The 21615-nt window shown below is 43.6% G+C and overlaps 1 protein-coding gene and 1 long non-coding RNA gene across 2 annotated transcripts in view; one reads left to right on the forward strand and one right to left on the reverse strand.

Moving 5' to 3' along the window:
• Positions 1-1151: 1151 nt before the first annotated feature.
• On the reverse strand, positions 1152-7415 carry LOC140530254 (uncharacterized). Its single transcript, XR_011975877.1, has 2 exons — positions 6426-7415; positions 1152-3178 (listed from the first exon to the last, which is right to left on the reverse strand). It is a non-coding gene; the product is annotated as an uncharacterized lncRNA (long non-coding RNA).
• LOC140530232 (store-operated calcium entry regulator STIMATE) overlaps positions 5746-21615 on the forward strand; it is a 72687-nt gene continuing 56817 nt past the window's right edge. The window contains exon 1 of the mRNA XM_072649670.1: positions 5746-6025. Coding sequence (XP_072505771.1) covers positions 5860-6025 — 166 coding nt within the window. The 5' untranslated portion in view covers positions 5746-5859. The remainder of the gene's footprint in view (positions 6026-21615) is intronic.

Raw genomic sequence — 21615 nt, forward strand, 5'->3', positions numbered from 1 at the left:
CCTTTCCCCACTATCCACCCCCGTTGAGGAGAAAGTAACGATCAGCTTTGAATTTTCAAAAGGGATGATTCTTCTTGATTGCATAAAATATTTCCATGCTAGATATAGACATGTGTGCTCTTCATTTCTTGGGAAAATTATCTTTGGTTGCGTATTCAAAAAGAATTAATTGTAGAATAGTTATATTTGCCTAGATTTCATTTCCAGGCGGCACTCTTGTTCGCTCTAGTCCAGCAGGATAAGTCTTCCGTGACTGTGTGCTCATCATGCATCGACAACTTTGGAAGTACATTAATGTGCTGTACTTTTCCTCCAGGCCCCTGAAAATTTAACAGTGTAATCAATAACAACTTGGTCATGGTGTTAGGTAAATCATTTAAACTCCATATGCTGTGGTTGCTGGAGAATTGTGGTTAGGGTTTTAGGCAGCTGAGCCATCTAATCAAACCACAGTGGGACTCTAGTTTTCATATTATCCTTGTTTATTTTGCAGTATAGGTAACTCTAGCACATGTTCCATAGTGTATTCTGAGGACAGGGCACATCGTATCTATCAACCTTCTGGCAGAGATATAAATACATAATTATTCCACAGGTAAAACTAGTAAGCCAGATCTCAAACTTGGCTTTTTTGTGCCTCTTTTTCCAGGAATTAAAATTGAACTCACTGTGAGATAGGGAACATTGGATCATAGCTTCTTCAGAACTTGATTTAGCTTAACTTTCTACTTGGTACCAGTTCAGTAGGTGATCTGGGATCTGAAATGGGTTCAGAACAATAGGAATTGCTTGTTGAAATTAGGTTTCAGAACCATGTCCCTAAAAAGCAAGGTAAAAGTTTTTTTTTGGGGGGGGGGAGTATACAGAGAACATCAGGGAGTTTTAGGAGTATGTAGGTTGTGACATAAATGGGGGCACTGAGATAAACTATTAGAGAAGCTTTTATTTATTTGGCATGTTCACCAAAGACTTTTCTTATGATTAAGATGTTGAGAGGTTTGAGTTATTCCTATTCTTATTAATGTTTTGAGAGAAAATCTAAGGAACTAAGTCCATGGCAGAAGCCAATACAGGAGTTGGTTTCTAGGCATGTGTTTGTAGGGAATGTAGTTTTAGTTTTGGAAAGTAATTCTGTATTATCAGTAGGAGACTCATTGGCCTTATGAAGCTGATGAGAAGGGGATACAATTAGTTTTGGTGGGAATCAAGTGCCCCTTCTATGAAGCTGGACTGGTTGGTTCTGGGCCATTACAGTATGTGGAGTGCTGCCTCAAAACCAATGTAGAAAGTAAGCCTACCATAAAGCCAAAAAAAAAAAAAAAATCAGTCCTTTTCATGCAAATATTACTTATTCTTGACTTTTTTCACTATGAAAAACACTTTACTGATGAACTTATGTTGGATCTCACCCTTTGCATGAGACTGAGTACTTTGGAAACTTGAATTTGTCCAGATAAGCCACATGTGGACTTGCATTTCTCGCTGAAGAGTTCTAATCTGTATGCTCAAAGACAAGTCCAATTCATACTATTCCAACCCCACCTTTTTGGGTGCTCCCTTCAAAACCTTCCCCAAATTATACAGATAGCCTTGTTTTTGAAGGCAGCCTTAGGGGTAAAAGAGTAGAGGGTGGGTGTTGGATGCACTGAAGATTACAAGGTTCTTTATTTCAGTGTTTGAAGAATCTTCTATTTTTACAACCAGCAGACCAGGATTTGAAGTGGGAGAATGGAAAAGTAGGCCATTAATTCCCATCTCATATTCCTTTTCTGGTTTAAGAGACATGGTTCAATCTGTCCTAGTGCTGTGACCTATAGCAAAGGACTGCTATTCGAAAGGAAATAAGCCAGAACCTTGTCAGATGGGTCTCCAGCACCAGCAGTGAGGTGCTGACCCTGAAGCCTCCATGGGAGGTAAGGGGTTTCACTTCATCCACATTTGGAGGCAGTAGGTGAAACTGGCGTAGCACAAGGTCCCCATCTGAAAGAAGTTTTTGCACCAGGGTCATAGTGTTTCCATAAGGCTACTATATAGTATGTAGGTACCTGTCCCTACAACCTTGGCAGAGTGAGAGTGGACAAGGCTAGGACACTTGAATTGAATGGGGTGGTGGTTTGAATTCTGGAACAACCTAATATAAAAAGCAGCTGACTTTGGTAGGTTATGATACTCAGGCAAAAACAATAAGCTGGTTGTACTGTCAGTTACTTAGTTCTACTTTGCAAGAAACCTTTAAGGAAGGTATCTTGAGGTTTTGAGTTTTCCTCCCTCTTCTTTTTCCCCTTTCCTCCTTTTTAGTCAAATATCTCTATGTAGACAATCAGAGGTCTGCCAGGTAGGTACTCCTGGCTGGTACCAGCACCACGTTTAGGCCTCTTTCATATACTAACTCATTGGAACTGATGCACTTTGTTTCCTGTATTTTGCCTTTTTTATTAGCTGCTTGTTTGGAACAAAATGAAATGCATACTGTGTTGTGACCTTCCTGCTTGCTGTTTTTTTCCTTATTTTCAAAAGTTATGCATCAAGGGTAAAATACTACTTAAGGAGAAATATGCACAAACAAATATGCCTATTGAAAATAATGTCCATCATGTTTGGTAGGTGTAGTGACTTCAAAGGATTTTAAAAACTATTTTAGATGGGTATTTTGCTCGTTTCCTTGTAAATAAGAATGTAAATAAGTTTGTGGTATGATAGTTTTAAGTGATTGTAAAAAAAAATTAAAAAAACAAACTCGTTTCATTTGTGCTGATTTGGATAGCAAGGGACACTGCTATCTAGATGAATTTTTTTTTTAAGCTTTCTAGTAAGGTTTTTCAGTCTTTGAAGCAGGGCAGTAAACTTCTTTTTGATACCACTAAGTGGGGCTGCTCCTCAGGGTGCTCTTGTTCATGATCTGATTTCTGTATTTCTGACCAGTGGCACTCTTCAGTTCTGGTCCTAATATAAAGCCCTGGAGGCATGGACCCCATCTCCACTAGTATCTAAAGCAGTTCCTGGGTACAAACCTGCTTGGCCTCAGGAGCAGTGCTCTGCTCTAGGCAGCATTTTGCTAGATTTTTCTGCATGTTTCAGTGCGGGATGCTCTTTGGATCTTCAGATACCTTGTGGTCCAATAATATCTAACTAGACTTCCTGCTGCCTTAATTCAAGCCATTTCTTCCTGTGGAATTTTCTGTGGATCAAGAACATTAGTTAAGCCTTTGATACCCTGTTAAAATCCTTCACATAATCATTAACTTAGAACTGGAAAGGATCCCCAGATGTTATTTTATAGAAAAGGAAGCTGATGTCCAGAGAATTTGAGTGACTTGCCTGAGTTCACATAGATATATATAAGTAGAGGAGCCAAAATTCTAGCCCAGGTCTTCTGATTGCGAACCTGGCTCTCTTTCCACCACATTCTGTCTCCAAAACAGGAATTAAATTAATCTGAAATGTCTTTTTCTAAGATAAATAACTATTACATGTTAATTTTTGCATTTGTTCATCATTAATTGTGGATACGTACAAATTTTTTCATTTAACTGAAAGCAGATTACTCTTTGACCAAATTTGGTTAACATTCCAGTCAGCCAGTAAAGCTTATTAAGAGAGACTTGCATTTTTGAACAACCATTATTCATAGTGCCTGTCCTTGACATGGGACAAGGGACCTATTTTCCTTGGAGATGGTATTTCCTATAGAACAAATGCAGCTCTCGTGCCTACTAAAAATTACAGTGCGGTTTATACATTGGAGCCTCAGTCAGATTCAGCTAACTTTTATCTTGTGTCCACCACAAAGATAAATGATACCTCCTCATGCCTCAAGTATGCTTTGACTGTTTCTTCCAGAGCTAGATTTGCCACATTTGCCCCTCAGGGTCCAAGGAGTAACTTTGAAGGGTGGGGGGATATCATCTCTATTGCCATGGCTGGAGCCCTGTCAGCTGTGTTCTCCCATCTCTTAGATGCCAGTAACCAGGCCCCAGTTCCATTTAATTACTTAACATCAATTAACTTTTATAAAGGGACATTAATTTGAAGTAATAGGAAGAATTATCATTTCTACTTAATGCTTGGGAGTATAGCTTCTTCTATATCACCTTAAGTTTCTGGGGAAGTAGACTCAGTTTAACTCATACTGGTCCCACTGAACTCACTTTCACAACTCAGAATAATGGGTGGGGTCATCATACTAAACTAACTGAGTCCCAGATGCTTAGTTTCCTGACCTTTCACAACTCACCATACTGAGGCTCATTTCTTGGGGCCTGAGTCCCCAACTAGAAGAAGGTCCCAAGGTTTCCCTCCTTTATAGCACTGTCACTGCATGTGACAAGCAGTTGATGAAATCTACCCAGAATGAAACCAAAGAGATTACATAATGTCAACTGATACTCCATAGATTCTCTAAGGTCCTTCCATCCCATCTCCTGCTCGACTCTCCCAGAAGCAGACTACCCAAAAGTCTCCATGTGAGGAGATATCATGGAAGGCACTCTGTACATTTCATATCTGTCATACTTCAAACACCTAGCTCAATTCCTACAGAGCATTGATTGGTCCCATTAAATTTACATTTAAAGGTGGCCTTGCTTCTAGATGAGTCCTAGCCTCAGCCACCGCTGGACTGGGGTCCCCAAAAGGTCACTCCTTACTCCTCACAATATTGATGCTAGGCTGACCACAACACCTATCCTGGAAGCTAGACTCTGGAACACTCGGCTCCCTCTGGACCTTTCAAACTCTAAAAGTCAAGATTACACTTTAAGCCTAGAAGGGAAAATAACCAGTGCAGGAGTCTGAGGACTGAGAAGGCCTTTAATCTTATAAGGTGATCTCCAGCAGATGTAGTGAGCAAGAGTCATCGAGATTCTCCAAAAAGAGATTGACTCGGAGAGGTGCAGTTTGTGATGCTGACAAGCCCCTGTGAATGCCATCCTTATGCCTGCTCCACCATCTCCCTAGGGCACTTCCCTTACACATTATCCGGATTCTTCCCGAAGCAAGCAAGCTCAGTATCCCACCAGGCAGAGAGCTGGCATCAGCCAAGAAGGCTGATGAGATCTGCCCATGTGCCAGGCATCTACAGAGTTAGTGGCTGGGACAGTCACAGGGCTAGGGTGGCATGGCTGGGGTAGGGAGAGTGATGGACCTAGCGAGCTGAGGACAGTTTTTAGCCCAGGGTGCTGTTTTGAATAAACATGATCTGCTAGGCCAGAGGAAGGGGAAGAGCCTTGGGGGTGGTTGCTGACTCGGTTTCCTTTTCTCATGATTCTCAAGAGTGGGACCTCTAGCTTTCCTTGTAAAAGCCTTGGAACTTTTAAACCCAAAATGTTTTCAACCCAGTTTAAATAGAAATTATGTTTAATGCTCAGCACAGTGCCTGGCCCGAAGTAGGCGCTTAAACCCTTGCAACATGAAGGAAGGCCCTCCCCCTAAAAAAACAAAGCCAAAAACGTGGAAGAGACGTCGAGCTGACACTGGGCCCTCGTCCTTCTGCCCTCAGCATCCTGCACACCCGGCAGCCTCCCACTTCGCTGCGCCCGCCCCGCCCCGCCCCGGCTCCAAGCCCCGCCCCGGCTCCAAGCCCCGCCCCGGCTCCAAGCCCCGCCCCGAAGCCTCCCTCCCACCGCTCCCAGGAGGAGGCCGTGCACCGCCCCCTGGGCGCGATTCGTCCAATCAGCGGCCGGTGATCTCAGACGTCGGCGGTGACGCGCGGCACGCAGCGGAGCCGAGCCGAGCGGCCGGGCTGAGGTGGCCGGCTCCCGGGGCTCGGGGGCCTCCGAGCTGGCGGCGGCTCGGGGAGCAGAAGCCGGGCCGGCTTGGGCCGGGCCGGGGCGCCCGTCCCTTCCTCCGGCCGGCCCCGTCATGCAGGGCCCCGCCGGAAACGCGAGCCGCGGGCTGACGGCCGGGCCGCCCCCCACGGCCTCGGCCGGGGCCGGCGAGCGGGGCTGCGAGAACGGCGCCTTCATGGACAGCTTCGGCATCTTCCTGCAGGGGCTGCTCGGAGTCGTGGCCTTCAGCACCTTGATGCGTGAGTGAGGGCGGGCGGGGCCGGGTACCCGCAGCGCCCCCCCCACGCGGGAGCGCGGCTGCCACGCCCCTGGGGCGGCCTCGCTGGAGCCCCCCGAGAATCTCCCCCACCCGGCGGTCAGCACCGACCCCGCCCCGCCGCGGCCCCCGCTGCCCCCTGTGTCCCCGAGCTCTCGATTCCTGGGGGTCGTCCTCGTGCGGCCGCTGGACCTCTGTTCCCTCCTCCCTGCCGGTCCCGGGCCTCCTCCTGCATCCCTTAGCACCCCCTGCCCCCCCATAATGTTCCCTGGATCCCCAGGAACGTGAGAACTTTCTGCCCCAGTGCAGTCCTCGGTTCCGAGCTCCTCCCCGGCTCCAACTTTGCTAACTCAATCGGGCCTTGCACCCTCGGCCACCCTTACCTGGCCCAGGCCGAGGGGTGGCGGGGGGCCCTGGAAACCCCGTGTCTGAAGTGGAGGAGCCTGTCTTGAGGAAGCCGGGAGGAAGCAGGGAGAGAGCAGATGTTCTTCCTGGAAAGCTGGGAGCTTGGCTTAGTCATCAGTTCTGCCTCCTGGGGGGGGGGGGGGGGCGCGTATTTTAGTCGTTCTTGCCCCTTGCTGGGCGTGGGGCAGTTAGAGGGGCAGGAAGCCCGCGCTCCGGTAGCTGTGGACGGCTCTCGGAGGGGCCGGGGGGCCGAGGTGGGGCGAGTGGCGAGGGCAGCCACCCTCTGGAGCTCTCCCCAACCTTTCCTCAGTAACTTTCCCCTTTCCCGCCCAGATAGCTGTCTCTAATCAAAGGCAAAAAAAAAGATAAAGAGGAAGAAAATCAGCGCATTGATAAGGTCCCGAAAACCCCTACAGTGTGGAACACCTGTGGAAGCCCAGGCTGGGTTGGAGGGAGGTGTTCTCTTGTATCTGTTCGTGTTGTGTTTGTGTATTACAGCGCATTCCTTCGTTCATTTCAAACGATCTTTATAATCTTGCTACATTGTAGTGACTTCTGAATCAGCTCCTGCAGGTCTGCTGCTTCTCTCCGTCCGTCTTACGCATCATTTCTTGTAGCACAGTAATGACACTCCGTTACATTCATGTATCGCGATCTAACCCTTCCTCGATGAATGGACTGATACTTTGTTTCCAATTCTTTGCTATTGCAAAAGGTGCCGCTATAAACGTGTTGGTATTTTGGGGGCTTAGGTTATCAGCCCCGTAAAGAATTTCAGCCACTTGTTTTGCTTAATTCCGAATTTCTTTCCAGGATGGTTGTACCACTTCACAGCTCCATCGACAATGTGTTAATGTGCTTGCCATTCCACAACCCCTCCAGCATTGACTGTTGACCTTTTTCGTCAAATGCCAATTTGCAGGATAGGAGGTGAAACTACCAAGTTGTTCTGAGTTGCATTTCTTTTAGTATTAGTGATTTAGAGCACACTGTCATGTGGTCGTGAATACTTGGCGGTTCTTCTTTGGATAACTCTTTGTTTATATTCTTTGACCACTTAGCTATCGGGGAATGCTTAGCTAGTATTTCTGTGTTTAGTAAGGTCTTTGTTTCAGCAGCTTGGCTGCTGGAATTTCTGCTTTGCTTGTTTGTTAAATTGGACCCCAGAGGGTCAGACCTGGACTGATTTTGGAGATCATCTAATCCAACCTCTCATCCTGTGATGGGAGTTTCCATTTCTTTGTCTTTAGGGTCCTAATCTAGGCTAGTTTCTTCTTTTTGCAAGACTTATAAAGTACTGGGCAATAAGGATCCTTCCTTGTGTGTTCATCACCTTCTTTTCCTTTCCACTTCTGATTTGCTTTATTGTTTCTCTTGCTGGACAGATACTCACTTGTTTCCACAGTAGTGATTTGTGCTGATGTAGCCAAATGTCACTGACTCCAGAGCTTGGACTACCTGTAGATAGACTTCCTTAAGGTTATGTTCATGGAGGAGTTCCCCGTGACACTCATTCTTGCCTCCACGTTGACTGGCCATCAATTTCTATCTAAAGGGACTAGAGCCTTGATGTTTTGCTTGGTTTCTAGCCCGATATTTCTTAACCTGAGCTTAACTGTTTTTGTAATCTTAACTGATACTGACAGTCCTGGAGTTTATTCCATGGGGTCTGGTACTTGTGTTACAGTGAAAGAAATGTAATTATGAATAGAGTGGCTTCCAGTTGAAAAGAAGGGGGGAGAGGAAGACTTGAGTGGACCAGTAAGTTCTTAGGGATTTCACCACATTTTTATGAAGTGTGCAAGGAACAGTGCTTGATACTGAATATGCAAAGATGTAATCGATACAAGCCTTGCTTTCAAGGAGCTCACAGACTAATTGATGATAATAACTTGAATTCATATAGCCCTTTATATCTGGCATTTAAAAAAACTTTTAAACATGTTTTTTGTAACCCTTTATGGCTTGCAAACTGCTTTTCATTATCTCATTGAATCCTAAGGTTAAAGTTGTGTTTCAAGTTGACTGATGAAATCACTGGTCCAGTTCCCGTCCCTGCCCTTTGTGTTTTATCATAACATTCTGAGGAAAGCACTGAAGATAGTATGTTCATTTTGCAGATGAGGACAGCAAGGTACTAGGAATTGTGACTTGCCAAAGGTTACACAGCTAATAATTGGCAGTTTAGATTTGAACCCAGGTTTTCTGACTACAGATCTAGTGCTCTTTCTTCTAATACTGCCTTTTGTTCCCTTTTAAGCCCCTTTTGGACTGATTTATTTGTTAGGCCTACTTGTGATCCAAAGAGTTTATCTGTAAAGACTGAACTTCAAAGGAACTCTTGGTTTGTTTTAGATTTGACTTTACTCTGAAACTGCTCATGTAAAGAGAACCTGGAAAAACATTATGGGTTGCAGAGGGTTAGGACCAGGGACTCTGTCCAGTTCTGTGACCTTGAACGATCACACAAACAACCAGAAAATTCGAACAGCAGTCTACCAGTCCAGAAGGAGAGAAAGCAGGCCAGAACACTGTGGTGTACATGGATCAGGTAAGGAAGAAAGAACACAGGACAGGGAGATGTAGTATGTCCATGGGTACCCGCCACACCTTTGGGCCCCCTCCCAAATTCTAGGACTTGCTTGGGGGAGATGGGAGGATAGTTGGTTTGTTTTAGAAGGAGAAGGGATCTGGTAGATATTAAGGCACTGATATAGGAACACAATGATTGAAAAAATGGACACAGTCCCTCCCTTTAAGGATTCCTGCCTTCCAGATACTTAGGTTTGGAATATCTACATTTCCCCTTTTTTCTACTATATAGTTTGTTAATTTTTTTATCTAATTGAAATTTAACATGGTAGTTACACCACTACCCCGTTCTAGATTCCCTTTTTGCACTTTTTTCAAAGATTCATCAACACTCTTTTCTTCCTTTTTCATCGCTTCACCTTTTCTATCCACTTCCTCCCCTTCTTTTCCTTTCCCTCCCCTACTTTCTCTTGTCTTCCCCTCCCCTCCCCTTTCCTTCGTTTACGTAGGGTATCTGTCACACCCTTACTTGAAGGTGCTCTGCCCAAACGGAATGTAAATTTTTAATTTCTGAAACTTTTTCTTTCTCCTCTTCTCTTAAAGAACAGCCTTAAACCCATATCACTCTGGATGTCTTTGATGGCCAATAACGGTCCCAGACCAAGCCCTACTTGGTCATTGTTTGGGCCCTGACTGGCTCAGAATGAATGTAAATACCAATTCTGTTTTGGCCAGAATCCCTACTAGGCTTTCCCTCCCAGATCTTTTTTTTTTTTTTTGAAGAGGCCACGCTTTGCTTCATTTCTTATTAAGCCTTAATCACTGAATGGGCTTTGCCTCAGTCAAACTGAGATCTTAAGGGCCCTGGCACAAATAGGCTAAGGATCCCCACTGTATCCTGGGACATCTCTAGTTGTCCTGGTCTATATCTGGCCACTGGACCCAGATGACTCTGGAAGAGAAAGTGAGGCCGGTGACTTTGCCTCACTTAAATCCAATTCACTTGCAAGTCATGACATCACCTTCCTGATGTCCTTGGTCTTTTTTGAGAACAAAGGGCAGACAGCAGCAGCAGCAGCAGCAAATATTCTTCTTTCCCATGCAAGAAAAAAGAAAAGGCTTGCCTTCTAACAAATCAGTCATTAAGCATTTATTAATTGCCTCCTATGGATCAGGCACTGTGTTAAGTGCTGGGGATACAAAGAGCTCCCTGCCTGATGGGGGAGACATCATACAAATCACCATGTACGAACACGCTGTATGTCTACCTGGTAAATAGGATATAATAACAGAAGGAAAGCACTCGAATTAAGAGAATTAAGAAAGGTTTCCTATAGAAGGTGAGATTTTAGCTGGGGCTTGAAGGAATCCAGGAGAGAGAGTATTCTAGGCATGGGAGACAGCCAGCGTTACTGAATTACAGAGTATGTGGGGTGGGGATCGGGGTGGTTGGAAGTTGTAAGAAGATTGGAAAAGTTATTGGGGGGGTGGAGCTAAGTTATGAAGGGCTGTGATTGCCAATTGGAGGATTTTGTATTTGATACTGGAGGTTATAAGAAGTCATTGGAGTTTATTGAGTAGGGGTTGACCTGGTCATATCTGCATTTTAGAAAAGTCACATTGGTGACTGAATGGAGTATAGACTGGGATGTGGAGAGACGTGTGGCTGGCCAACGAACTGGCAGACTATTTCAGTAGTTCAGGTGTAAGATGATGAAGGTCTTTATTAAGGTAGTGGCAGTATTGAGGAGAGAAGGGTGAGTATTTAGGAGATGTTGCGGGCCTTGCCAACAGATTGAGTAGGGAAGAGGCTGATGAGAGAGTGATTCACTTTCATTAGGAATAGAGAAGCTTGGGAGGGAGGGTTGGGGAAAAATAATGAGTTCAGTTTTGTACGTATTGAGTTTAAGATGTCTATAAGAGATTATCAAGTTTGAGATGTGTAGTAAGTAAGAGATGGGAAGCTGGAGGTCAGCAGAGAAATTAGGGCTGGGCAAATAAACCTGGGAATCATCACCTTAGAGATTTTTACTTACATTCATGGCTATAGATATTTCACATTTTCTTTGTAGAAAAGTGTTAGCAATATGAAATATAAAATAATATCACAAAAAATGAAGTTAATTCTATTTTAACAGAGAATGACTGCTTGGTAATACATGCATAATTTCCAAATGACTCTGCAGTGCAGACCACTGACTTCTTAGAGCAAAGATCACAATCAGTAATCAGCTAGAACAAAGAATCTTTAAGAGTAGACACAGCGTAATTGAAGCACTTCTAACCCGACCTGTTTAAGCAAAGTGTTTAACTGAAATTGATTAAAAGAAAGACTTGCCATTTCATAAGGAAATTCATCCAATGCAAATGAGGCGCCACCACAGTAAGACCAGAACAGCTTGGCTAGTAAATATACTGGAGCTCTTTGGCAAGCAGCCGAGAGCAAAATAGATTTAAGATGTAAATTCATTGTTAATTCTTGTGAAGAAGCATGTAGAATATTATGAACAATATTGCCACAAAAATAAATCAAGAAATATTGCAAGGGAAAACAAGTTCATAGAAAACTTAGTAGGAGGCTTAGTTAAGCTGTAATTCCAAGGATGTTTAAAGATGAAATTGGAGGGCAACTAAGAGATGAAAAGGAAGGAATATCCATCAAGATTTCTATAACATAACTCTTTTCTCCATTGATAACGTTGGAATACTTCTATTTAGATTCTTAACATTATAATCCCTAATGTGCTTAATGTGCTGTATGAGGAAGTAAGAATCTTCATATCTAGCCCTTTTCTCTTTCTTAAGATCCAGTCTAGCATCCCAGCCTACTTGCTAGACACTTCCACCTGGATGTTCTGTGGCATTGAACTAAAAAACGCTATAACAAACCTCATTATCTTTTCCCCTATATCCGCCCTTTTTCATGCCAAACAGGTCCACAACGTGAGAGTGTTCCTTGACTGATCACTCTCTCCCCCATATCCAGTCAGTTGACCAGTCTTGTTGATTATTCTACCTCCTCACATTCTCTTCCGTATTTCCCCCCCTTCTCCATTCATACAACAACCATCTTAGCTGAGGTTATTATCATCTCTCTCCTGGACTGTTGTAATAACATCTTACTTAATTGGTCTCCTTGCATCCAGTCTCTCCCTTCACCAGTTTTTCCTCCACTCAACTGCCCTACTATTATTCATAGATCTTATTACGACATTCCTCTGCTCAAGAAAATTCAACGGCTCCCCACTGCTTCTAGGATAGAATAAAAACCTTTCTGTTTGGTATGAGTCCCTTCAAAATCTGATTTTAGCCTATATTTCCAGACTCACAGTCATTGTTTGCCTCCTCACGTACTTTATCTTCCAACCATCTCCCACCTTTACACCTTTGCACATACTGTTCCTCATGCCAGGAAAACTCTCCTTTCTCACCTTAACCTCTTGGAACCTCAGGCCTCCTTCAAGGTTCAGCTCATGTGCCACTTCTTTTACGATATCTGTGATTTCTCCAGTTGTGAGTTTCCCCCTACCACCCCAATGACTATGTATTTATTTCTTATATACTCTGTACTTGCTTATTTGGGAGCATATTGTATCTACTCCCCCCTCCCCTTTCCCTAGTAGAATTTAAACTCCTCCACTGTCTCATTTTTATGTTTCTATCCCCAACACGTGGTTCATTGTAGGTGCTTGATAAATACTTGTTGATTGAAGTAGAAATGGTTCGGTGGTTCGAAAAGAGTACTTGACTTTGTGGCACCTGGAGCAGAGTCACCGACCTAGGGAACTATTGCAGCAACAATTTATCAGGACAGTAGGGCACCAGGTCTAGAGTCTACAATCTGGGCATACAAAGACAAAAAAATCACCTTTCATCTGTTGGGGGAAACAACTTGTATAGATAAGTAGGTACAAAATACATACAAAATAACTGGAGGCAGTACTAAAAACTTGGGAGAAGTCTGAAGTGTTTCTGTAAGAAATAGTATTGAATGTAAGCATAGAGGCGTTGAAGAATTGATCTGCATGGGAAAGAAAGCAGAAGATCTCAAGGCTCAGCACTGAGCTGGGGTCATACAGACAAAGCAGCAGGTAGGGCCATCCAGGGGAAGCATAGAGTGTGTTGTGTTTTTCCTTCGTTGCGAAGAAGACCATGCCAGCAGAGAAATGATGACATGACTTGCACTTGACTTTGTCTTGAGTGAGGGAGGGCTGTGCAGGTCACCAGCCTCACTTCTCCTCCAGAGACCTGATATTCCTCAGGATGACTGGAGATGACCCAGGATGCACTGGGAGACTGTGGGCCCTTTTGGCCAAGGACTTTGCCAGCACTCACTTAGGGTGAGGCAACACCCATTCGTTGAATAGGCCTGTTTAAGAAGTAGCCAGGGCATGGCCCCTTTAATGAGGTCAAGAAAAGAAAGACATCTGCCTGAGTGGAATATGACAAAAATAAAACCACTCTGAGAATTCTTAAAGTAGAACCAATTTCACTTCTGAGATTCTTGCTGATTTTTTTTTAACTTCAGTGTGCTCTTCTTGGTCCTTTCGCCCCACAGTATCTATTAATCATACTGGAGCTTCCTCTTCCTCCTTCATTTTAGGTGGTTTTTCTCACAGGGATTTTTCTTCTTATTGTCTTTTACTGTATTTGGGTCATATGTTTCCTATTTGGTGTGCTAGAGGGGTCGGGACTCAGTTATGAAACTTTATTGCTAAGATGAAAGAAAGGTCATTGACTTTAGCTAGTGTTTTCCAATTCTCCTAAATGGCTATTTTGTTTGAAAAGTTTGTGGTTACATAGTAGTATGTCTGCTATGTTCTAGGAGTAGAAGTCCTGTGAATCTGCTCTCAGAGTGGGGAACCTGTGATTTAGTTCCACCAGTGAAGAGCATTCCAGGTCTTTTGAGTAGAGAGAACATGGAAGAATGCCACAAGATCACCTGTTAGTAACACCAATAGCCAACGTGTAGTTATTGTACAGTTTGCTCTGTATTATTTCATTGAAGCTTTACAGAGTCTGGTACTAGATAAGGGAGATGAGCCTCAGAGAGGTGACGTGAATCTACACAGCTGATCAGTGTCAGAGGCAGAACTGACACCCAGGTTTCCCTGACTCTTGGTCTGTGCTTCCAGAGACCTTGTGGTACCTCTGGCTCCAAACCCTAACTGACCATAGGCTAGTCATTGAATCTCTGTGAATCTGTTTCCTTTATAGAATGGGGAACTTCATGTCATCGTGGGGTTCATGACAGGAGTCATGAGATCGTGTGTGTAAAGTGCTTTGCAGATCTCAAGCCGCTGTGGTTAGCATTTATGATGCTGCCTCTTACGGTTGCATTGTCGGCAGTGAAAGAGTCAGAATCAAGATCTGAGTAATTTCCCATCCTTCATGGACCTTCCTGGACATGATTGCCTATAGACAGCTGACTTACAGGGAATCTGTTTATGGTAGAGCTCAGTCTCCAGTCCTCCCTTGCCGGGTCCAGGGCTGGTTGCACTAGTGCTTCATGTGGCCCACTATGTGGTAGCCCTCGCCATGCTTTTTCTTTTATTCCCATTCTGTTTCCACAACCTGGGCCAGCCCAAACCGCTGTCTTCCAATTCTGGAACACACACGTATAGAGAGAGAATATATGTCTCTAAAATATATTTGTGTGTATATATTTACTTGTTTTATTTAACCCCCTCCCCCTTCCTTCTCCATCTGTTAGAAAAGGGGGAAATACATGTATCATATATGTGTTATATTCATAATATATGGACTATATTCTATACATGGCATATATGATGTATAATATGTATGCATGGCACATATAACGTATATGGCAGTTCTAAGTTAACAGTGGAATAGTAGGATAGAGTGGGATAGACTCACAGGAAGGAAGGGTATGAGGGAGTTGGGAGCAGTGGCAAAGGAAAGGAGCTTTGACCTAGGCAGCCTGCTGCCCCAAATCACAGGGATTCTTAGTTGGGAGTTGGGGGCAGGGGAGAATGTGATAAGCATTTATTCATCAGGGTACTGTGCTAGGTGCTTGACAAATATTATCTTATTTAATTCTCACAACAACCCTATGAGGTAGAACCGTGGGCAGTAGATCATGCCATGATGGACATTAGCCATGGTAATGTGAGTTTAATTATTCCTGTACTAGAGGGGAGTCTCAGGGCAAGGGAGTCCGTCCTGGCTGGTAATAAGGGTAAGAGCTGAGGTACTCAAGTCTTCAGTCCTCAACCAAGGCTCAGCTCTGTTCAGTGAATCAAAGTAGGTCATCTTCAAGAGGGGGAATGTGAAGGGGGTTACTAAAGGTTTTGGTCCTGGACTGTTAAGCCAGTGTAGAGGTATTTATATCTGTACATGTGTACTCCTCCAATAGGGCATCTGGGTGGCACAGTGGAGACATCACTGGGCCTGGAGTCTGGAAGACTCATCTTCCCAAGTTCAAATCTGGCTTCTGTGTGATCCTGGGTAAGTCATTTAACCCTGTTTGCCTCAGTTTCCTCAACTGTAAAATGAGCTGGAGAAGGAAATGGCAAACCACTCCAGTACCTCTGCCAAGAAAACCCCAAATGGGGTCAAGAAAAGTCAGATACAATTGAAATGACCAAACAATAAATCCCCCAGGAATTGAGGAGAGGGACTGTTTCAGTTTTGTCTTTGTGTCCTTAGCACCTGGCATAATACCTGTCACCTGCTAGGAGCTTAATAAATGCTTACTGACTGACTGGGGATTGGTGCACCATTATTTCTAACTTTTTGCACATCGAGCCCCATCTGTGGTACTTGTGGTCTCCCAAATGACCATTCTGTGGACTTTGAATAAATGAGATATGCCAGAAGCAGCAGAACCTGGCTGAGTGCCAGGAGAGGTTATCCTCGAGTTGCCTGGGGTTGGCATCGTCTGGTGAGTTTCACATTTCAGCCTGGAGTTCTCCCCACCCGCCTACTTGGCCATCCTCTCCTGTCTTTCTCCCACCGTCCGGATTGCTCTCCTTGCCTGTTTGTAGCTGCTGCTGTTCCGAGCCATAGGTGACTTGATAGCAACACTTGGAGTAGGTCTTTCCCGACCTTTGATCAGAATATTTTGTTGTATCAAGACAGTTTTCTGTTTACAAGTTATGAGTGCTTTTTGGAAGGAGGTGGTGGTGATCTGACTTCTGATTGCTCACAAGGACTTCAAGGTGCTGTGGCTCAGGTGATGATACTTTAAAAATTTTAGATCTGAAAGGTACTTGGATGCCTTCTTAGATGAGAAAACTGAAGCCCAGAGAGAGGAAGGGACTTGTCCTTGGTTACACCTGGGACTCCTGGCCCTGGGGGTGCTAGAATCCAGTTTTCCACACTCCTGGTACAATGTTCTTTCTATTTCCTCATTGCTGGAATCTTTCTTCTGTGTTCTCCTATTGCTAAAGTATTAGAAAACACTTTAGTTCAAGTAAAAGTCACTTGTTTAGGTAAGTTTGTCACATCTTCACTTGTGTGGAATTAATAAATGTAGAAGTTGCTGTGGAATTCTTGGAGCAAATTTTAATATACATATATTAAAAACAACAAAACGTGACGCTTCCTTATTTGGTGGTATTGTCACTGATGAATTTCTGAAACAGCAGATTTTCAGACAGTGCATGTGTCGTAAACTAGACTCACATTCACTCCGCCTGGTGCTGTGTCTTCCTATAGAAGTGTCCCACTCTCTCCTACTTTATCTCCTGCCTGTCTGACTGTTCTTTCTGAGTCTTTGATGAATTCTCATACAATTCCTTTTCTTCTTCCCCTGTCCCTTAGCACGGATATCCCCCAAGACTCTTTTCTCTCTACATTCTATCACTGGGTGATTTCATCTGTTCCCCATGAATTAGTATATCATCTCTATAGAGGCTGGTAGGTGGCACAGTGGATGTAACTGAATTCTATCAGAATTTCAGATTAGCTATGTAACCCCAGGCTTAACCCCCTCTGCCTCAGTTTCCTCAACTATAAAGTGGGGTTAATAAATGGCATGAGGATCAAATGAGATAATATTTGTAAAGCATTTAGCACAGTGCCTGGCACTTAGTAGGTACTTGTTAAATTTGTATTCCATCCATCCAGGTAACTTCAGCTGAAATATCCAGCCCTGGACGCTTAACCTGAACTCCACTTTCACACCTTCTACTACTTGCCAGACGTCTTTGTCTAGCTATCTCATGGGCATCTCAAACTCAGTATATTGAACAGAGGACTGATTATCTTCATCACTAACCCCAAACTGGCTGTGCTCCAAACTTCCCTTTTTCATTTGAAGCTGCTCCCTTCATGACTGTCAGCCTTGGAATGCAATCTCCCTTTGCTTCTCAATATCCTCGGCTTTCTTCCAGGAAGGCTCTGCTTGTTTTCCACTGCAGGGGAACATCATGCCTTCCCCAGGTTGAGTTGCTCACCTGAAATCTCTTCACTATGCACATTTGCTCATCCCTTCATACTCCTTGATACTCCTCACCTTCTTGCACCCTTTAGGTGCCATTCCCCTTTGATTGGAGGGCTGGAGGGAGGAACAGTCCGCTCCTTTACAGAGGGCTCCACTTTCCAGGTAACACTACATTTTCCATTATCACCTCTGCTTGTTTCCATTCCAGAGGATGTTATGCCCGTGAGCCAGCTTCCCCAGGTATGTCCCCCCTCTCGCAACTCTTCTGTTTCCTTTTGTGTGTTGTCTTCCTTGTTAGATTGGAAGTTCCTCAAGGACAGAGATTGTTTTTTCTTATCAGTGTCCCCAGGGCTTAATACAGTGCCAGGCACATAGTAGGTGCTTTATAAATGTTTCTTAAATTGAGCTGAAAATTGAATTCAAGACCCCACTGAGATGTCACATTTTCCATAAAACTGCCTGTTGTCCTCCCTGACCTTATGTATTGTACTTATTTGTTTACTTCTTCAGGTCAAGTGTTTGCTGTTTGTTGTATCCCCAGTACCTCACACACTACCTTACATGGTCAGTCAGTTAACAAGCATTTATTAAGCTCTTACTGTGTGCTAAGGGCTAGTGATATAAAGAAAGACATAAAAATGGTCCCTGGTCTCAAGGGGCTCACATTCTAATGGGAGAGACAAAATGCAAACAACTGTGTGCATATAAGATATACCCAGTATAAACGGAAGTTAATCTTAGAGGGAAGGACAAGCAGTATGGAGAAATTGGGGGGCGGAGGGATTGGGAAGGCCTCTTATAGGGTGTGGGAGTTGAGCTGAGTCTTGAAGCAAGCCAAAGAAACTACTAGGAGTTGGGGATAAGGAGGGAAGAAGAAAGGAAACAAGCATTTATTTAGCACTTACTGTGTGCCAGGCATGAGGGATAGCCATATTAGTGCATGGAGTATGGAGAGCTAGTGTCAGGTAGGAGGAAAAGCAAGTGGTCCCCAGTGTAACTAAGTCATGGAGTATATGGAGGGGAGTCAGGTGTATAGAGATGAGAAGGAAGACTGCAGCCAGGGTTTCTAGGTTTGAGCCTAGAAATAAAAAACCATTGGAGTTTAATAAATAAGGAGGGGAGGGTGTGACATTGTAGTCCTGAACTTTAGGAGGATCACTTTGGCAGCTGAGTGGAAGATGGATTGTAGTGAGAGACCAGTTTAAAAGGTTATTGCGGTAGTCCAGTAAGAAGCGCTAAGGATCCATACAACAGTGGTGACTGTGTGAAAGGACAGAAGGATATATAGGGGAGATGATTTAAAGGTCAAAACGCCAGGATTTGACAACAGATTGGATATAAGCGAGAGGGAGATGTTGAGGATGACACTAAGGATGTGAACCTTGGGGACTGGGAAGATAGTGGAGCCTTCCCCAGCAGTGGGAAAGTGAGGAACAGGGAAGGATTTAAGGAGGAAAGATCACATGGCTGGTAAAATTGTTTTCCAGTGAAAGATGTTGCTTCTAAGAATGAGACCTGTGTTCTGCAGAGAACAGCGTGCACCCAAAGGAGCTGGCTTACTTAGCCACAGAGAGAGGAGGGCTGCTCAGCACCCCGGAACCCAGCAGTGCTCTAACGTGTTCTTGTGATGCTTGAATTCCTTTAAAGCCTTCTCAAAGATGTCTAATCTGTAAGGTCTTGATTTCCTCCTGCCCTTCCCTCCCTTGAGTCCTTTCCATCCTTTCCATTCAGACCTCTTGGTTTACACATTTAACATGGAACCTGTGTAATCATTATCAGTATTGAGTCTTTTCTCTCTGTTAGACTGAGTTCTTTGAGAAAAGGGGGAGGAGTCCGAGAACTAAGATCTTTAAGAGTCACACGCTGATGTAATGTTAGGTGCCGTACACTTGGTTTGTGCTGCTTTCCTAGAAGAGAATTAAGATCTGAACAAACCTTAGAGATTGTCAAGCATTTCATTATACAAATGGATTTCAGACTTTATATCTTGGCATGTATACCGTCATGTTCTTCACATGCTAGTCACTTAATAAATGTTTGTTGTAGGATATGCTAAATGACAATTTATTGTTATACTGGTGCTGAGATATGGTCTGTTTTAATGAAAAAATGATATAATGTCGTAAGAAGGGTTCCTGGAAAACAGAAGGTATCAATAAAACATTAAAAAGAAAGAATACCAATTAGGATTTTCTACTAACAAGTTGTGTGACCTTAGGCAAGTCACTTCCTCTCCTCTGCAAAGGGGATAATCTTGCACTGTCTATTGTTTTACTGGGTTGTTGTAAAGTTTTGATGAGGTAATTGATGTTAAAGTGCTTTGAAAAGCTGTCCTGAAGTAGAAAGAATATTAGACTGACAGACAGAAAGATAGGGACCTGGAGACCTGAGGCTTGAGTCCAAGCTTGTTCCTAACTTGATGGATGACCGTAGGTAAGGCTCTTGACCTCTCAGCATCTCATTATTGTCTGTCTGTAAAATGAGAGAAACTTGATCTCTAAGATTTCTTCCAGATCTGATCTTTTTCTCTAAGAATGAAAAATACTTGAACTGTGTGGTGGTAATAATTAGGTTATGTCCATTGCGCTGTCATAGGGAGCCTGCAGTTTTAGACTCCTGGGCCTTTAGCAGGGCAGGTGGAGTTTGGTTGGGCAGGAAATATCAGGGAATTATGTGATTTGAGTTCTGGAAACTGTTGGAGGCACTTGATTTTGCTTTGGGGCTTTACTTTTCCCCAGGTTATTAGAGACTTGGAGGGAAGGAACAAGTGCTGCAAATAAAGACATCTGGCCGAGACTGAGTCAGTGGAGAAAAATGTGAGGGTTTTGTTTGTTTTTCTTCCTTGTGAATTCCTAGTTTAACAGATTTTCTTCCCTGCTATTCTTGGCCAGCTTTGTTGCTCACCTCCTGGTGACTGACACTGTTGACTTGATAGAGGGAATGGACAGGTCAAAAATCATTTAATAGTGAGTGAGATTGGAATCCAGTAGGGTTGGTTACTGATGCTTGAGGGAGTTACTGTTGAAATCCCATTTAGAAGTTGCCGGAGGCAGTCTTCTTGCACATAAGGAAGTAGCATTGATCATTTTGAATAAGCTCCTGGGTCCTTTACCCATATTGAATTTATTTTATAGAATTCATTGGCAAGAAGAGATGTTATATATGCAGGGAAGATGCAGTCATGGTTAACATTTAAAAAACAAACAAACGTGGCATTTTGTCTCTGAGCCTTCGTTGCAGAATAACTCATACTGCTGATCCTGCTTCCGGATTTCCTGTCAACAACTCATCTCTTTCTACCCTGGTATAAGTTTAAATGCCTTTACCCGCCCCCTCCAACCAAAACTTTTCATTTCGTGGAGGGGAGGAGGGAAGGGGAGAGATCCTAAGGAAGAGATGACTTCCAGAATATTGTTCTTGACTTCAGGATGTCATGATTTACCCTGGTGGTTAGTATTTTCTGCTTCAGATAATAATGTACAATCATGTGCAAATTACTTGAGACAAACAATACTTTTGATGTCCTTTCATTTTGTAATAGCAGTGGTTATTTGTGTTTGGGTGTGTTTCTGTGTATATTTCTGCTGGTACTAGACTGACTTGGAACATCTGTCTTTGACCATGTGAAACCAGACTAAGCTGTTTTCCCCATTTTTAATTAGTGCATACTGGGGATACTGCAGTGCCCCAGTCCCTAACATCCTGTTCTAAGATGTCATGGAGGGCACTGAAGATCCATCCTTCAGAGCCTCAAAGGTCATGGGGAATCCAACCTTGGGAAGGAGGAGTGGTGGGAGTCACAGGTGACCCAGGGTGAGACCAAGGAGTGCCGGTCATCCCACCGAAAAGTGCAGCAGGAAGTGGAAACTGACCTTGGCACAAAATCCCAATTCAGGAAATAAGGTTAGAGAGAAAAGTTAATCAAATAAATTAATTTACCAATGTAAAAAGTTATTGCCACTGTAGCGATCCCCCCAGAGAAGGAGAAGGTAACTCCATAACAACTGCAAGCAAAGACTCAAAGGATAAAAAAATAAATTTTCTACATTGAATACCTAGCTGAAATGAAGTAAGACATAAAAAATTAAATCAAAGCTCTGGAAGAAAGAATTGGAAGGAGAATAAGTAGTTTGGAAGGTAAAAGGTAAAAAAGCCTTATGCAAACAACTGACAATGAAGATAGACCACATAGTAATCCGTGACCCTGTTAGACAGAAAGAAATATTCAA

Source organism: Notamacropus eugenii, chromosome 1 (assembly GCF_028372415.1).
Source record: "Notamacropus eugenii isolate mMacEug1 chromosome 1, mMacEug1.pri_v2, whole genome shotgun sequence".
Taxonomy (NCBI): Eukaryota; Metazoa; Chordata; class Mammalia; order Diprotodontia; family Macropodidae; genus Notamacropus; species Notamacropus eugenii.